General features: G+C 39.4%; 1 protein-coding gene across 2 annotated transcripts in view; it reads left to right on the forward strand.

The window, feature by feature from the left end:
• Positions 1-274: 274 nt before the first annotated feature.
• EIF2B3 (eukaryotic translation initiation factor 2B subunit gamma) overlaps positions 275-19,218 on the forward strand; it is a 78,014-nt gene continuing 59,070 nt past the window's right edge. The window contains exons 1-5 of one of the 2 annotated variants that reach the window (XM_033152270.1): positions 275-416; positions 1,131-1,287; positions 3,412-3,551; positions 15,581-15,740; positions 17,035-17,146. In XM_033152270.1, coding sequence (XP_033008161.1) covers positions 297-416; positions 1,131-1,287; positions 3,412-3,551; positions 15,581-15,740; positions 17,035-17,146 — 689 coding nt within the window. In that variant the 5' untranslated portion in view covers positions 275-296. Of the gene's footprint in view, positions 417-457; positions 705-1,130; positions 1,288-3,411; positions 3,552-15,580; positions 15,741-17,034; positions 17,147-19,218 lie in introns of those variants that run through there. The other variant, XM_033152271.1, reaches the window with a different exon arrangement.

The following is a 19,218-nucleotide window of genomic DNA, read 5'->3' on the forward strand; positions in this document are numbered from 1 at the left end:
GTCGATATTTTATTCTTTGAGAGTTATACTTCGGAAGCAAGAGGCAGCAAGCCACTCCACCCGCCTCCCCTCCCTCGAGCAGCTGGGAATGAGCTCCTATCCGAATGAGCTTCAGAAAGACGCTCCTAGGAAATCGGCAGATCGGCGTTGCTGCCCTTGCGGAAATCGATAGCTCGGCGCTCTTCGCGCCCCGGCTTATTTTCCCCGCCCGCAAGGAGGAGGATTGGTTGTTCGGCGCTCTTCCTGAGGGGTTGCTCATCGATTCGCTCCGTGGGTAAACACGCTGGCGCAAGCCTATGCACGTTGCGGCGGCGCAGGCGCGGAAGCGACCCCGAAGGAAGGGGAAGTCACTGCGATTGGTTTCTTGTCACTCTGACAGGGGACTAACCGGCAGCCTTTGGTTTCCAGGTAACAAGGTGAGGGGTGTGTTGGGCTGCGAAGCCCGTGCGCCAAGGCCCGGCGAGCCTACCGGGGGTTTCTTCGCTGTGACTGGGCAAGGGGGACCTCGGCCATCTTCAAGCTATCCAGCATAATAAAGGAGGCCGAAGTTGCCAGGGGACATCAAACCCCGCCTCGTTTGCTTTTGAGGCCAGGGGCTGAAGTCCGTGGGCGCTGCAAACAGGCTTTAATACCAGAGCTCAGTTGTGGGACGCCCTTGGCTTGTTTGCCTGAATTTCTAGCCCTCGCCAGGCCAACCGAGTAAGGCAAGTACTGTAAACACAAAGTAAAAGTAAAATTCAGCATGAAGCAAATGAAAAGCCTCTGGGCATATGAAGAGTATGTTTCCCTCGAGTTTCCCCTGAGTTTTCCCCACAGCCTGCCCTGTCCCAGAAGATTCAGGTCTGGCCCCTCTGGTTTTATAAACTGGATCATTGTGTTTCAAAATTTCAGTTCAGCTCTGAGGTAGGCATCCTTTGGAAGCAATGTAGCCTGGTTGGGAGCCTGTTAATTGTCTCACGCTTTGTAAATCAGAGATTGGGGTGATGGTTGTGCTCCAAAGCAGTGTAGAAGCCTGTAGATAAGTTCAGGGGCAGTTGCCTCAGGGTGACACTAGCTCTTCATTTTCTTCCATAGGAGACTGCCTATTTGCTGATTCTGTTTCTAGATTGTTCTCTAATTTGTCTTTCCAGATCATTGCCATGGAGTTTCAAGCAGTGGTGATGGCGGTTGGTGGTGGATCCCGCATGATGGATCTGACCTCAAGCATCCCTAAAGCTCTCTTACCTATTGGCAATAAACCCTTAATATGGTACCCGCTCAATCTGCTGGAACAAGTTGGTTTTGAAGGTGAGCAGCAAACATTGCAGAATGCCTATAATAAGATGGCTTGTAGTGTGAACAAATTACACATAATGTCAGAAAGAAAAGAGAGATGGCATTGTATTTCTTGTTTGCAGCAGGTGTAGGAATGAGCTACAAAGAAGAAGAAAAATCTGGAGGATTTTGCTTCATATATGCAGGGCAAATAAACCCAGACTGTCACCCCTGCTCTTCAATGGACTTCTGAGGGAGGGGATCACACAACATATAGTTAAACTATGGCATTCACTACCACAGCATCTGGGAATGGCCTCTAATGTAGTCAGTTTTAAAGTGGAATTAGACATATTCATGGATAGTAAAAGCCATCAGTGGCTACCGGTACTAGTCATGATCCCAGGATCAGAGGAACAGTGTCTCTGAACACTGGTGTTGTGGAACAGCAGGTGCTGTGGAACAATAATGGGAGAATTACTTGAAAATTGCGCTCAAGTCCTGCTTATGGGCTTCCACAGAGGTGAATGGTTGGTTGCTCTGCAGAACAGGATGTGGCACTGGATCAGCCTTTCTCAACCTTGGGTCCCCAGATGTTTTTGGCCTACAACTCCCATCATCCCTGACCACTGGTCCTGCTACCTAGGGATGATGGGAGTGTAGGCCAAAAACATCTGGGGACCCAAGGTTGAGCAAGGCTGCACTGGATGGATCTCTGTTCTGGTCCTGAAAAGCTTTTCTTATATTCTTATCTTGTGATTTATATAGCTTGGTAATTCCTATATTTAAGTGTAGGGTTATATGCATTGGTGTTATATTTGAGTGTTTTATAGTAAGGCCATGATCCAGAGGGATGCATATGCCAAAATTATTCTTACTCCTTTTCATTCTGGGGATTTGGCATGCCAGCAGCAAAACAGTGCACATCAGCAGCATTATCTTTTGTTTTAAAACTGTTGTGCCAAGTTTCAAAAATGCCTTTTGAGTTTGGGAAAGTTTAAAGTTTTGGGTTTCTTGTAGGGCCAACTTCTGTGATAAAAACACAGGAAAAAATTGAATATATGCATCTTTTTAGGTTGCCACCACAATTAAATATAAATCATATATGTCTCTCTCAAGAGGCTATTTAATATGGGGCAGCTATGCGGAGTCTGGATTTCTCTAGAATAGTTTGGTTCATTTTAATATGATTCACCAGATTGTGGCTTGCAGTTAGTTTAAAGTACCTTTCTTCCAAGTGCATAGGTAACATTTTCCAGGTATAGCTTTCAAATAGTAAATTGTTGTTTGTATACTGCTTTTCTGCCCTAATAGTTCTCAGGGCAATTCACAGTAGTAAAATCGGATTTATAGGTAGATTACTGCTTCTGCAATAGTAAATCTGGAATATCAGGTACTACTTATGGTATTAAACAGTTATGTCATCTGGCTCCTGGCCCTGCTCTCCTGAAATGTGATAGCTGCAAAGTGGGGTACTGGGAAACAGATGTTCTTCAATTGCTCCTCTCATACAGGTACCCTTGCCAGAGATCTGACATTGGCCAAACCTACCCAATAAGTTTTGCCGCCCCTAACAAGTGACCCTGAGAGTTGATGGTTTACCCAAGGTGTGTGATTAATAGCCTAATGGAATAGTTGGACCTGTATTTCCTGCATCCAAACTAAGCATTCTAGATATTCTTCAGAGTGAAGTGTTCTTACATACCTATAAAGTCACATGTTTCAAACATGATCTATTCATGTAAATATTGAGCTGTCCATTTGAGTCCATGGAATGCCACAATGAGCAGAGGTGCTACTATTTCTTCATGTTCTCCTTACGTTTTTGGTAACATTCTTATACTTTAATTGTGAGCTTCTTTAGGTGAGACTATTGTCTGCAAGGCTCCTGTGTCACAAATATAAAACTAGTGTCAAAAAATACTTAACTCCAGGAAATATTAACTATACATATTAACTGTACATATTCTACTGCAGATAATTTTTAGTCAGCAAAAAGCAGTTTTTTTTAGATTTCCCACAATAGCAGCTGGTCTATCATTTCTTGGGGGGGGGGAACGAGCTTTGATTGATTCATATTCAGTTCAGTAGATGAGCATAATAATGTTATAACTTTTTCATAGTTGTATTCATATGACTTTTTCTTCTGCACTTTAGAAGTCATTGTGGTTACAACAAAAGAAGTTCAGAAAGTGCTAAACTTGGAGACGAAGCTGAAGCTTGATATTGTATGTATTACTGATGATGCCGATATGGGGACTGCAGACTCACTGCGGCATATTCATGAGAAAATAAAGGTATTACTGTAGTTTTAAATTTTACTTTAAATTATTCATTTAACATTGTTTTTAGTAGATAAGGATAATGCAGTTGTGTATAAGGAAAAGCCAATAACACAATTAGTACAAATAAGTGTTCTATAATGAAGAAATAAAATAAACTTAAAAATAAATAAATATAAGAACTTAAAATGAAATATAAGAAAGTATCATAGTACTGAAAAAAAGAATTAGATTTCCCATATCCAGTATCTAGATTTCCTGTATCAGATTAATGGTTGTTCTTTAATCATGGTACATGCATCATACTAAATCACAATTTAGTATGATAAAATGAGCTGCAGCGAACCTTTGCCTTATTTGCTCTCCAATGCAACTGTGAGAAGGAGTTTGGGAGCATTTGCTTCTATTGTGGTTGTTGTATTATCGAAATCTGACAAACTGTGGCTTACTATGGTTTGAAACAAGTCAACTTTGTGCCATGAGTTATGAAACTAGCTTATTTAAAGGAACCATAGTTAACATTATTCCAACTGTAAACTGTGGTTGAACTGGTGCTGTGAAACTAAAAGCATCCAATCTTCACTTCATAGCAGAGCGGGGAAGCAGGGGGAGAACATGGTAGCCAGAGGTTTTCTGCAGCTTGTTCTTGTCTCATTGAATTATAGTGTAATGTCTATATGCAGCCAATAATTTTATAATTTTAGCAATCTGCCAGACATTGTAAAGTCATGGATATGTTTTTGAACTTACTATTTCTCCATTATATCGTACTTGAGTGAATTTCAGTGTTTCAGTGAATAGATTTCCTGTTCATTTCAGTAAATCTCTGGGCACAGCATCTTTAAGATAATTCAACATTTGAACAAGTAGGTCATGTACACCATCCTAAGCTCCTTGGAGGAAGGGTGGGATATAAATGCAACACATAAATAAATGTGAAATATTCATTCCATTATTTGTTTTGTTTAATACCCTTATTCCCAAATCGAGTAATATAAATACTGTATGTTCACTCCAGATGCCTAATAATTCTTCTAAGAGACTTAATCCTTTTGAAACACAGAAACGAAAAGGATGGATTCTTACCATTTTTGTGCATTTCTCATGGTGTAAGTCAGATACTGGTAAAACAGCTTTGTAAAAAACGTTTTAGATTTATGAAGGGAAAAAAAACCCCACCCAAACCAGAGCCTATGTAAACCAAACTTTTTCACACTGTTTCTTGCCTTCAGTACTTTCCCTCTTGTAAGATATTTTGTTACAATTATATAATCTCCATTGCATAAACACCATTGCTAGCTAATATCCAAGTATTTTCTCAGATATTTATGCATAATCTTAAACTACTTATTTAAGTGGTTGCCTTGCCCATTATTGTGCTACTTCCTCATGTGAAAGATTGTGGTGTCTTATTATAGCCTTTAGCAAAGCTGGCCAAAGGCAAATAGTGCCTTTCCTAGTAATTAAAATGGGACATGATCTGCTGAAATATTCTTCTATACAAGCTGCCTTTGAAATGAAATGGTTTACTTGCTCTTTCCCACGCAGCTGATGCAAATGCCTCCTCAAATCTGGAATCTCAGGTGGCTACCTCATGGCAGTTGTGTTCTCTCTCTTCTCTAGCCATACATTAGACCTTCCCAGTTTGACTGGTTAAAATCTTTTTCAAATAGGCAAGCAGACAATGGGGACTCAATATATTCTGGAATTCATCCCAGGTGCTGAGTAACAAAGTGGAGAAAAGCCTTGTAAAACAGTTTGGTTTGTTGGATTTGTATCCCACCAACTGACTGTAAAACACAGTTTCAAAATATTCCAATTAAAATAAAAGCAATGTTTTTCAAACAAAATTAAAAATCCAAAATGTTTAAAAACAGCAAATAAAATACCCTCCCCAGGTCAGTTTAAATGTGAATTGGCTGTCTTACTGAAACACAACAAACAATCCAGATGTTTTTTGAGTTGCTCTTGTTCCAGAGCTGCACAAGAAATTTTAATAAAAGAATTTTAGGGTTGGGAATGCCATGTCACTTTTAGCATGGGATTTTTCAGTGTTATTACAAAAAATCTGAATTTTTTTTTATTTCATGTGCACTCAGCTGTCTTGCTTAAAATACATTAAAGGTACATACATTTGGAGACATGGTACATTGTTTGTTACGCCAGTTCAAGTGGTTTCCTCACATTTACTGGTATTTATTCTTCCCTTTAATTTAAAAGTACAAGTTTGTGTGTGGGATTTTCTGCTTGATTGCAGATTTGTTGTGTGTTTAGATAGGATAAGAATGGCTGTGCACAATATCCTATTTCCTAAGTCATGCTATCCAGCAGCATAAGCCATGATGTCACAGGCTTGGGCTGGAGTATAGCAAATGTGCATTATGTACCAGTGTTGTATGTAACAAATTCTGGTAGATCCTCAGCAAGCTGATGCCAAAACCATGTTCTAACACAGCAGTTTTCCAAGGGTTTCAGTGATGTTGCAATACTCATTCCTGTGGTGTCTTACCCAGGCTTCCTCAACCTCGGCCCTCCAGATGTTTTTGGCCTACAACTCCCATGATCCCTAGCTAGCAGGACCAGTGGTCAGAGATTATGGGAATTGTAGTCTCAAAACATCTGGAGGGCTGAGGTTGAGGAAGCCTGGTCTTACCAGACACTTTGTTTAGGAATTATTTTCACATGACTCTGCACATGTTAGACTCCATTGGCTAGCAGCTGCAATGATTCTATGGGAGCCACGTAAATTGATTTCTAAAGGTTCCTCTGTTTCACTTGGTCCTCTCTAGAACTCTTCTTCAGAGGCTTAGGAGAGGAGGCAAGATTAAAGGGAAGGAATATAAAAAGATAGTCGAAAGCTAAGAAGTGCAGTGGAGCTCTTCACTAATAAGATCCTCATAGTAACCTTCAGATTTCTTCTTAGCCTTTGTAAAAAGGGTAAACTTTAGAGAGACACCTGAGCAAATTGCCTAGTATGGCTTTTGAAGGCATTATCTGTGGATCTTAAAGTTACCTTCAATGTTACATACATACAATTAATGCCAAGATATGTAATGGGAAAGCCCAACTCTTGTGACTGAAGCAGTTATATGAATATAATATACTACTTGAATGGGTACATTTTTCTGTTTGTATTTATGAAAATTATTATATTTTTTCCAATTAGTTTTACTCTGTTAATGATACAGGAAAAGGAAGATACAAATATCTCTGGGGACTATGAAGAGTAGGCACCCCCAAATTCGGCCCTCCAGGTGTTTTGGAACTACAACTCCCATCATCCCTAGCTAACAGGACCAGTGGTCAGGGGTGATGGAAATTGTAGTCCCAAAACATCTGGAGGGCCAAGTTTGGGGGTGCCTGATTAAGAGGGTCTGGAAGCTATACTGAATTCTGTTCATTGGCTGCCCAGTGCTGTCTGTCTTTGGTTTAAGTCTTTTGTAGAAATAGCTTTCATTTGCAGACATTTTAGCGCTCTCTCTCACTGTCTTGCTCTCTGTGTGCCTTTGTAACATTGAGTGCTTCCATTTTATTTTATTTTTAAAGGGGTTCATAAACCCGTTGAAGTCATCATAATGTACAATGCAGGTCATCTTCCCAAGGAGATTCCTGGAAGTCCTGGCCATTGCAGTAATTCCATAGCAAGTCATTTGGTGTAATATCTGTAATGCAAGTGGAAAACATAGGAAAGTGCATAACTGACAACTAGCTGAGAGGGTGGAAAGGAGTTAGTGTGAAGAAGCTAAAGAAGCAGTTTGTGATTGTTAGCATATTGGCATTCTGATCCCAGACTTTGCCAAGACGTATCTATTGTATGTTGAAACTTCTTTTCATTACAAATTAAGTACTCTTGGACAAACAAATATTTTTCATAATGGAAAATGAGGCTAACTCTTTACTTTTTAAAACAGTTGAATTTCTTACAATGGTGAGTGAACGATAGTGACACCTGTAGTATAAAATATCCTGATTTTTTATACAGGTATATATCGGAAATCAATGGAGCTTATGCTGTTGGATCCTCAGTAAATTCAAGAGAATTCCAGGTCACCTTATGCCAGCAGTAGGGAACCTGTAGCCCTCCAGCTGTCGCTGAATTCCTTCTCTTATCATATCTTACCAATGGCCATGGTGGCTGGGATTGATGGGAACTGGAGTCCTACAACATTTGCAGGGTCACAGGTTTCTCATTGCTGCCTTAGGCCATGAAATGATCCACATGTTCCACCTGGTACTCTGTTTTGATGCGACTTGTGTATCTGTTTACCATGTGATGAAGTGAAAACTTTTATTATCACAGCTGTTGTGAACAGAATTTGTTTTCAACTTGAAGGGCTAAGATTTGACTTCTCAGTATAAGTAATTTTTTTGAGCTGGGGTGGAAGGATATCCATTGCCTTCCAATGTTTTGAGGCATTGTGCCCAAATCACTCCATGTGCCCCCTTCCCACCTGGCAGGAAGTGGGAAGTCTAAACCTGGACAAAATTTCATCATTCAGTTTTCTGAGATTTAAAAGTACTTTTCATTAAAACCACTGCTGCCAAGATATTTTTCTTCTTCTTGAAGTGCTACTCCACAAGTCCCATGACTTTATAGCACTGTAACTTGCTTCTCCATCTTCCATCTTTACCCTTGAACCTTCTCTTGTGCTACCTACCATTTCATACATTACTGGAATGCTGACTCCCATCGCCATTCTTCTTATAACCATAACATTCCACTACTTCAGACTTTATAATGACAACTCCAAGCCTAAGAAGTCTAAATTAATGTATGCCACCTTTAAAGAGCTTCAATGAGAGCCTTGAAGATCCAGGATATGCAACCTGCCAGCTTTCTCCTCTTCTACAGCAGCAGCAATTATGCTTCTCTTCAAATCGAATTGGGACCATCACCTTCCTTGCCATGATGATTATAACTCTACAAGTCAAGATCTTTGCATAGCATCAGAGCAGATAAATACAACTGTGTATCCCCATCACACATGTTGGGAATTTTGTATTAACAGCCCATAAAAGAAACTTGTACTGTTTAGAAAAACTAATAAGCATAATATCACTTGATCTCCAAATCTTCCATAGTAGCCCTCTCAGATTGAGTTTCTCTTGCCTAAAATCCACAATACTTGAGAATGAATTCATATGCAATATTAGCAAAGAGATAGTTAGACTCCTGCCTGTTTCTGCTTATGGCTCTTTCCTGAAAAATGTATGCATACCGGTATTTCACTTTATGACCTAATGATTTTCACATGTGTTCCACTATCAGAATTGGGCTCCAAACTGGGCTATTTCCACTCTTTTACGTTATGTACTCCACTGCCAATCCCTTGAATCCTTATTTTTTTGCTGTACAATGTGTTAACATCATATGCAAAGCACAAGAGTCTCCATGGAGCCATCAAGAGAGGTAAGTGAGGCAAAGCAATTTTTATTTGTATTTTAGAGGGACGCACTGCAGCCTTAAAGTACAGAGAATGTACTTTCAGCCTCACTAAAGGAGTCTGGTGAAATGCTTTAAGAAAACTAACTGCTTTGTTTATCTTTTTCAAAATTTACTCCTTAATTGAGGGAGGAAAAGGTCCCATTTGTCTCTTCATAGATGAATTTCATAAAAAAAAATCCACCAAAACAGTCCAAAAATATCCCTAATATGAGTTTGAAGTTTTTCTTTCCATGGTCACCAAGTTCTCGTCAACTGTACAAGAGATTCAGATTCCACCTCCCAGCCGTTACAGTGAGCCTTCTTACATCATATGTTTGGAAAGGAGATTTTTCAACAGAGGAAGTGAAGCGCTAAGCTGCTCCATCCAAGACTACACGGATCAGTGATCCTCAGCAGCATACAGACCACTGCTGTGACATCACAATTTCCACAATGTGGCTCCAAAAGATGTACATACCAAACAAGATCTGGATTCTCAGTCTTTGTTTAGCTGTCCTGAGACATTATTCCCCTCTCTCTTCATCTGTGGAAGAATTGTGAGCCTTTAAAAAAAACTTTACTTTGAAAAAAATAAGGAGAAACCAGGTAGTCCATCTGACAGAATATTATTTCATAGTCAATGTCTTAGCAAAAATGGAAGGTTAAATAATGAAGACTGGTTTGCTGTTTGTTAGTCAGGGCTTCCATCACCCAACTAAGAACTCATTGAGAAAGGAAAATGTAAAAATTTTCCATTGCTGTAACGCTGCAACTTAATAGCTGGCCAGAGTATAGCTAGTGACACAAGGCGGAGAAGAACTTAACAGCATGAGAAATACTTAGGAAAAACAAAATAAAATATATGGGAACGCATGCATATACTCCAGCATACAGTACGAGCTTCATATTCTAAACTCTCATCAAATAGTCCAAATGATCCAGTTATATCTGCCTAATTAAAAGGATGTGGCAGAAGACAAAGAAAATAGGAGAACTATTATCCTATATTTGTCAAGGAGCTGTACTTCCTGGTCACATCTGTGGCTCTATGTGGTTTGGGTTTCTACCATATGCAGCAAGGACTTCTTCCAACATTTTCCTTTGTTACATGTGCCATTTGGTAAAAAGACAGAGATCTTGTGGGAAAAGTTTTCTTCCCATGCTAGCATTTCTCCTATTCCCAGGAGGAGCATTAAGAGCGTGGCAACCAACCATGCCATGTGTTCCTCCTGTGAGACTTTGGTTTTCTGATATTATTGGTAGAAGTGGGTTTATATGAGGCATACCAAGTCTAGTGATGAGGACGGTGCATTAATTGAAATGCTTTTTCATGCAGACGTAGAGAGTTTTCACTGTCCAGATAGAGTTCTATTTCAGATGTGTGAGATGCTCAACAGGTGAACAAAGATCTCACTACAGCCTATACTGAGGGTCGGGAAAATGCTTAATTGATAGACATTTCATTGATGAGATTTATATAAGTCTTAGACCATGTCAGTGCTGTGAAGAAATGTAGAAGGATTTGTATTTCATGTTGAATTATGAGGTTTGTGGGAAGGAAAGTTTTATTTGAGTTCTTGACCTACTTACTGCAGTTCTGTAGATCACAACAAGCTTGATACATTTCCTTTCCTCCTAAGCATCAGTCATCGCTTGGTAAGTCAGTGAACTGAGAGGAAAAGACACTGATGCTGAAAATGGTCTGTTCAACCCAACCACTAGTAAAATGGGGATAAACAAACAAATAATTGTATTTTAGGATAAATTTGTTCTTTTTTCTTGCATGTGTATGTATCAGTTTATTACTCCAAAAGTGTGAGATCATATTAAAATGAGTGATAACTTACAACTTCTGTTGGGAGCCGCCCAGAGTGGCTGGGGAAACCCAGCCAGATCAGCAGGGTATAAATAATAAATTAGTAGTAGTAGTATTGTGTCCAACTAGGAATCTAGAAAGTACAGAGCCAAAATAGCTTCAAATTCAAATACCATCAATATCTAGATTTAAAAGATGCATTTCATTCCATTTCAGCTGAGCAGTATCCCTGCAGTTGCTTGTGGTTCTTGTTGCCCTGCACACTCAAGAGCAGGCTTCCTCAAACTTTGCCCTCCAGATGTTTTGAGACTACAGTTCCCATCATCCCTGACCACTGGATCTGCTAGCCAGGGATCATGGGAGTTGTAGGCCAAAAACATCTGGAGGACCGAGGTTGAGGAAGCCTGCTCAAGAGTGAGTGAGAGAGGGAGATCTGTCTGGCCCTCTCCTTGATAACATTCTGTCCCTGTATGAAGACATTTCCTTTCCAGCAGGCCTTTTACGTGACCAGCGCTTGGCCTCTTAGCATTTTTTAAGATCTGCATTTCCTGTCTTTGTTCCCTTGTGTATTTATATTCTGACTTTTTAAAATTATGATCTGAACCACCTTAGGCATTTTTTTTCAAGTGGAAAGGTAGGACATAAATACTTTAATAGATGCATTTAAATCTTCCAGATTTATGTTTGGCTGGCAGGGAAGGGGACTATTTGCTCACCAGGGCTCTTCCTCCCCCGCCCTACCCCCTGCAATTCTGACTAATTCACACTTCTGCAGCATGCCAGATTTTAAATAGCCAGAATGACCTGAGAGAGAGAGAGAAAGTGCTCTAGTGTAGTTGGGGGTTGAATGGGATGATTAGATTAACCAGAGTGTAGTTGCATCTTTCCTGTCCTTTCCTCAGCCAAAACCCAATTTCAGCTCTCTATAGATATGGTTATTAGCAGCAAAAAGCAAGCCTTTGCTGGCATGGACAGACAGGTTCCCCCATTTTTTTTAGTCTAACCACTGTTAAGCTGGCATGAATCCCAAGCACAAATGTATGGGGTGAAAGGAATATGTATGGGGGAGTGTTGCAGGTGTTCCCCATATGTAGCATGTGCTCCTTTCAAATAACTAGTTTTGGCAGTGCACTTTTTATGGGGAAGAGAAACAAGAACATCACCATCCTGAGAATCAAATAGCTGGGAAGTTTGAGCTTGAAATCAAATATTTTAGAACAGGTCTTGGCCTTTTATCCTGGTTATTTATTCTATTTTGTTTGTTTATTAAGACATTTACTGTATATGCCACCCTACATTGAAAATTCCAGGGTGGTTTACAACAATTTCCATAAAAAGCAGTAAAGACAGAAAAAACATTTTTAAAATCCAGAGTAGAAAAATTCAAATACTAAAAGTTAGGTATTAAGAGCAGTAAATGGTTAAGTAAATAAGTTGTATGGGTTGAACTGTTGTTGTTAATTTAAATTTATATCCCACTTCTCCTCCAAGGAACTTGGCCTAAGTGATTTTGTGGGTAACAATTTGTTTATTGTGTACTATATAAGCCTATAAATAAATAAATAAATAAATAAAACACACTAAAAGGAAATTGGGATCTGTTTATAAGTGGGAGTAATACAAACATTTTCCTGAGGAACAGGTCTGACTGATTTAAATCACAGATTGAACAGGTTGAACATTAGGAGTGACTTCTTCGTGGTAAAAGCAGTTTTGGCAATGGGACTATTCACCAGAATTGTTTCTTTCTTGGTGAAAGTATTGAAGCAGAGACTGTAGTGTTTATTTATTTATTATTATTACAATTATATCCTGCCTTTTTAATTCCCAGAGGAGCTGAAAGTGGCATACATGACACCACCACCCCATTTTATTTTCACAACAGTCCTGTGAAGTAGGTTAGACTGGGAGACAGGGACTTGCCCAATGTCACCAGTGAGTTTTATGGCTGAGTTAGGATATGAACCCTGGTCTCTCAAGTCCTGTTCTAGCATTCTGAAGCTGCTACAATGTCTTCCTTCATTCTCAACTTGTAAGGATTGCACTAGATGTCCTGCAAGGCCATGTTTCTGTTCAGCTTTCATGTACAAGTGTCAAATAATGGATGTTTATATAAGTAATGAAAAATATATAATTATAGGTGATCTTGGAGGTCCTATATTTTCTGTGGGGCTTCCCATGATACTTTGAATATTTAGATCCCAGTGTTTACATCAGGTATACAGTAATTTTTATGTCTTCCCCAAACTATGTTATGAAAGTATAGTTGTTCTGCATGATTTTTATTTCTCTTTGCATTGACTGAACCTGAAACATAGCGCCCACTTCAGCATCAGTTAGTGTTGCTTCTTATCGCGTCCCTTTTTAATAACTGGGGTTTGATCTATCGGATTCTATCCGGTGTGGAACATTTTTAATTAAGATTTGCTCTGTTCGGATTTTAACGTTTGCGGAATTTATGAAATCAAGTGGTAGGGACACATTTTTGTGCGCACCCCTTTTCCTAGTGGACATGCACTCTGTGTGTGATTGTCTTCCAATCAGTGGCTCATCACGAATATTTTTGTATTATGTAGTTTAAAAAATACAGACTGTACCATTTATTTTCTTTCTACTGCACCAACTATTGAAAGTAAAGGAAAATACACCCTTCTACTAGGGTGCTCCCCTGGTTTATTTTTTCATTCATCCATTAGTTTATTCTTTCAGGGGTTCCACGTTGGAAAAAGGGCATCCATCAGACAGTAAGGGCTTTATTTATGAGGGTGTTGGTGTTTCAAAGGGGAGGCTGTTGAATCCCAAAAGAGCCTTTCATGGTGTACTCTCAGCGTGCCTCTGAGGCCACTGCTCTGCTCATCAGGAGGAGAGGCAGAAATGTGGGCTTTACTTAGCAACCGTGTGTTTCACTGGTCCCTGTGCTCTCTGACGTTTATTTACATATTGAGAGAGTAAATGGGTAGAACAGATGGCAACCAGACATTTGGTGGTTCTGTTCCCTTGCGCTCCTCGGGGGTCTTGCATTCAGCCTTTGCCAAAGTTCATCCTAAAACTAGAAGCCTGTTCGCAATTATGAAAGCCTTGTTGGCAGTTTACTAGGGTGACAGATTAAAGTACATAGTTAAATAATTGCACGATTGAGTTAACAAGTCCAGATAGTTGTTTCTAAAGGCATGTCCATGGCCCTGATGTAGTTTTCATCGTGGATGTGAATTCTTTTTCAATTTTGAAATAAAGAGGAAAAAGAACAGTCTAGTCTTTAATAGCGGCTACGCCGTAAACTTTTTGCTAAAGCATTTTCAACAGTTTTTTTTTGTGCTGTCACAATGAACTTGACAGGCCCAGCACTCACAGTTTTCAACACTTCCATGTGTTTTTCACTCTGTTCAAGATTAGCTTATGACCATTTACAACTGTCAAAAGTTAATGGTGGAATTTTATTTCTGCTGTACACAGGATCAGTTCTGTGCTGAGGTAGGGTTGCTCTGAAGCGGACAAGTGGTATTTTATCCTTTGTAATTTTGATTTGAAGGCAGGGCAGGGGACAACTGGAAGAATATTATCTTTGAAAAACAGCATTTTAGCAGGGACATGGGTACTTTGATAATGGTAACATTTTCAGTTTTACCAGTGGACTTACACATTTTCTCTGGAATTTGTACAGTTTGGTTTCTTCTGGATATGTTACTATCTCTGTAGATTTTACACTTCATAAGTGGTAGGCTGGTGTTAACAATTATTCCTTGAAGAGCCAGTTAAAGCTCAGTCCTTATTTTCCCTGGGCTCCTCAAAAGAGATATCTCTTTCTGAAGCAGTGTGTTGGTTTCAGAAGCAGCAATTCGTATATTCCCTTAATCAGTGCAAAGGAACATAGGATAAATGTTGTGCCTGGAGACAGTGCAATTCAATACATATCTACTCAGCACTAAGTCCTATTGAGTTGAGTGAGACATACTCCCAGGTGAGTGTGTATAGGATTGCAACCTTAGGCTTACCTGGAGTTTTGCACCCATTGAGTTCAGTGGATATTATTCTGGATAGAAATACTTCTGGATAGAAATCATTGTGCTATAACTTACCTGTGAATTTGTGAAAATTAAACTAAGGTGAAAGTTGGTTTAATTTGTTTTTTAAAAACAGCCCGTTAAATGAGATTTAGAAAACAAGGCTTTTTAGATGAGTGCCTGTTTATTTAAAATGTTTTGCATGTTTCCTTTTATCTGTGGATAAGTTGTGATCTTGAAATTTGGGGTTCAGGAGAGAATCAAATAAAGTAAACTTTATTTTCTCACATAGCACACAAACTAGGAAGCATGGGAACAGAGGAAGCTCAGTTCATCTAGCTCAGTATTGTGTATGCCAACTGGCTTTCCAGGGTTTCAGGCAAGGGGTCTTTCCCTTATTCTACCTTGAGATGCCAGGGATTGAACCTTCTGTAATCAAAGTAGATGTTCTACTACTGAGCCAAGAAATGTAGCAGTTTTAACTAGGGACTTCTATACGATACTAGTGTTCTGTAACCTGATAAAAGGTGGAGAGTGGTTTAACTGATCCATTCTGGGTAGTGCACCAGCAGCAGAAATATGCTAAATGAAAATAATCATTTAAGCTTTGTATGCTATAACTAAGTATCACAGGTAAAATGTCTTAGTGGAATGGCCCATTGGTAACTCTGGTAGCTTGATGCAGAGTCCAAAAAAAGAATATTTGTTGGGATATCCTTCCACATTGGCTTCTCCTTGACAATTTGTATTTCAGATGTGTTTGCATGTGTATGATCTCTCCCCCTCTTTTCTCTTTTGACAGACAGATGTGTTGGTTTTGAGTTGTGATCTGATTACAGATGTTGCTCTCCACGAAGTAGTGGACTTATTCCGAGCCAATGATGCCACACTCTCCATGTTGATGAAGAAAGCTTATGAACCTACAGAGCTTGTACCAGGACATAAAGGAAAGAAAAAGCTAGGTAAATTGGGTGCTCTTGATACTAAACCTCTCACATTTTCACAGGGATTGCCAGCAGAAAATGACAGTTTTCACAAACTTGGAGCAGAATCTGCCAGCTGAAATGGTTCTCCATGTTTGTGTCTGGTTTCCCATATTTGTGTCTGCCAATCCCTCTTTAATCTTAGCATTGTTGCCACATTGTCCTGAAAAATTTCCAATATCCACATGTACAGAAAAAGAAATTCCAAGTATGTATGTTAGTTTGTTTTAACAGTTATCAATCACTTAATGTCTTGACCATAGTCAGACTCCCCATCTTGGGGTTTGAGGCCTGGGATTCAGAGTGGGAATTGCCCCAAATATTCATTTAAAGACAGAAATTCTGACACTAGAGGAGCCTGTTCCTGTACATCTCCAGTTAGAGGAGGTTTCGTTGCCCTGCTCTTACACTATAGATGCCAGCTCAGAAGTCCTGGTGGAATCAGTCTTGTTCTTTTGGACTGTTAAAGTAGATTGAGCCCCTTCAAAGGAAAAGGGAGTGCTAACTAGTCAGGGCTGCAGCTTAAGGCTCTGTTGGAAGTTCACTGGTGCTGAAACAACGCTTGATCTCTCTTGTTATGGAGCTGTCCAGGGTGCCACTATATCATGGAACCCTTGCCTTGCCAGAACCTAGAATTGATTGCTTTGATTCTTCTTGGACAGAGTAAACAGTTTCTTGAAAAAAGCTGCCACCGCCTTGAGACCCATACTGTACTTTGCTGTTTATGCCCTTTTCACTTTTGTATTGTCACTTTTAAAGAGATGACTTGTTTCAAGAATTTATTCTGGAAACCAAGGCATGTGCCCAAGATTTTAGGTGTTGAAGAATATCCTTGTACAAAATGAAAAGCTTCTCCACAGTAATGAACCATGTCAAAAAATAATCTGATTTATGTTGAGAAGAGCGGCTTGTGATGACAACCTCACTATTGCTGATTCTTAATGAGGCAAATTTTAAAGCAGTGATGCAGTGCCAAAAATGTATGGGAGGAGTTCTATCTAAAATTCACCCAGTATTCTGAGGGTTGCATTCTCTACATATATCATTTATAAATTATAGATGCAGGTAGCTGCAGGGGTGACACATAATGCTTCCTCAGTTTTTCTGCCTCCCTTGAATGGCATGAACATGCTCCAGAATTTTCAGGAATTCTTTCAGCTTTGATGAATGAACTTTGCTGACATTTATATATGCTGTGTTTCAGTTGGAATAACTATCATTAGATTGCATTAAAACAGGTGTAAAATGTTTGTGTTATGATTTTCTACTTCAGTGGAACAACGTGACTTCATTGGAGTGGATGACTCTGGAAAGAGGTTGCTCTTCATGGCCAATGAAGCAGATCTGGATGAAGAAATTATCATTAAGAGATCTATCCTTCAGAAGTAAGCTTTGGGACTCCTCTTTCAGCCAACTCATTTGGAATGGGAGAGTATAACTAAGGGTACTGAAAATGGATTGGGTTGTTAAAAGAAATGAAAAGCAAGGAACTTGTTGTAATTGTAAATAAAGGATAGCTCCTGTAGGTAGTTGTGGGAATATAAGTTCGGCTGGATGTATATTCGGTCCCTTACAAATTTTAATTCTATGCCCAAACAGTAATTGGTAGTAGCTAATTTGGAGTCAGAGGAGGGTTCCTTAAGAAATACCTACATATCTTCTGCCTCTGAGTGGAGAGCATTGCCTTGCATCTGGTTACTCAGAGGAGACCCATTAAAATTAATAGGCCTAAGTTATTTATGTTCATAAATTTCAGTAGATAGAGTAGGATTAGCACTGGAAACAGACAATAATTATATAATTTAGAAATGCAGCCAATACAGACAATTCACAAATATTTTCCCCCTTCAGCATTGTTTGTATTAAATGGTGTCTAGAACAACTTCCTAGACTGCTGCTCTGCCATGGATTAATGTTGAACATTTGACTTCTGATTTTTCACTTGTTGCAACTACCATGTTCCTTAATGTGTGATAACATATGCAGTTCCCTTTCTTAATCAGCATGGTTGCATTAGATTCCTGCATTGCAGGTGGTTGGACTAAGTGACCCTTGGGGTCACTTCTACATACAAATCTATGTTTCTACGATTACTGAGTTGTCTGCATCACTTTTTGAAGAGGATTTTCTCTTGATTATGTTGTGTTGTAGATGCAGTTCTTGTTTGCTAGCTCATATGCCAAATGCAACTTAATGTCTTACCAGTCAGTTGGATTGTGTCCAGTGAAGTTGTGCTGTTCATGTGTGGATTCCCACTTGCATAACAGAGCTACTATTTTCTCTCCTCCCTCCATGTAACCTCCCCATTTGTTCTGGAGGTTCCTCTAAAACTCTGAATAAATTTGGGGGAGGGACGTGGAATGAGGAGAGGGAAGGGACGTTCTGTTGTGCAAGTACTTGAGTAAACAAGATTATTTCATTGGATGCAACACATTGTTTGTTGACTGTACTTATTTTTCTATCTTGTCTTTGGGGCATGGACTGCAAAAAGCCACTTGATTTTCATAGAAAATAATACTGATTTAAATGTGAAGATACCATAAGCAACAAAGCCACTGTTGGTTTCGTTTAGGCTTTCAAACTGTCTTTCTATTGCATGCCTAATCATCTGCATTGAGGGTTCAGCAATCCTATTTCTACCTCAAGCATTTCTTTTCAACCCATATTTTGTTTGTTTGTTTTGCATTTTTATAACTTTCCTTTCAGTTTTCAACAAATAAAACAAAATATAATACAACAGTAAAACAGTGAAAAGGAAATGTGAGCAGAGAGACTAAACAGCAATCAAGAAACCCAAATAAAACCAGGCACTTTAAACATCAAAAGTATCATCCAGATGTTGTTGAAGTACAACTCCAACTATCCCTGATTATTGACCAAAGTAGCTTGAGTTGATGGGATTTGGAGTCCATGAATATTGGAAGTACACCATATTGTCTCCCCTGATCTAAATAAATAGATATTTTATAAAAAGTCTGTTTTTAAAAATCAAGTTCCTGAACTTGACAAAAAGCTGGTTCTGTAACCTGGGAGCCACCACCAAGAGTGCCCTTTCCATTGTGGCTACCAATTTAATTAGAGATAGATCCACTACACATTTTTCTCAACTAGATCTTAGAGTGGGGAAACATGTTGCTTCCTTCATGCAGTTTACTTAAGCCTTGTAAGCCACTGGCTCAGTTTGAGCATGACACTAAGCTAAACCATGGCTAAGTTTAACGAGTATGTGTGCTCGTGCATATTTGGAAAACTGCAGCTGCTTTATTTCTCCCTTGCTGTTGCTGCACTGCAAGAGGTTAAATGATGGATTGGCTTAGGGTTACATCTGAACCCGGGCTCATGGTTTGTCTCCCCCAAACAAACCAATGTCCTCAGTAACAACTACTAAAATGAATTAAAAGCTGCAGCAGTTAATTCAGTTGATCCCGAACACCCTCTTGACTAAAACTGTCATCAC

This window comes from Lacerta agilis, chromosome 6 (genome assembly GCF_009819535.1).
Source record: "Lacerta agilis isolate rLacAgi1 chromosome 6, rLacAgi1.pri, whole genome shotgun sequence".
In the NCBI taxonomy this organism is placed as follows: Eukaryota; Metazoa; Chordata; class Lepidosauria; order Squamata; family Lacertidae; genus Lacerta; species Lacerta agilis.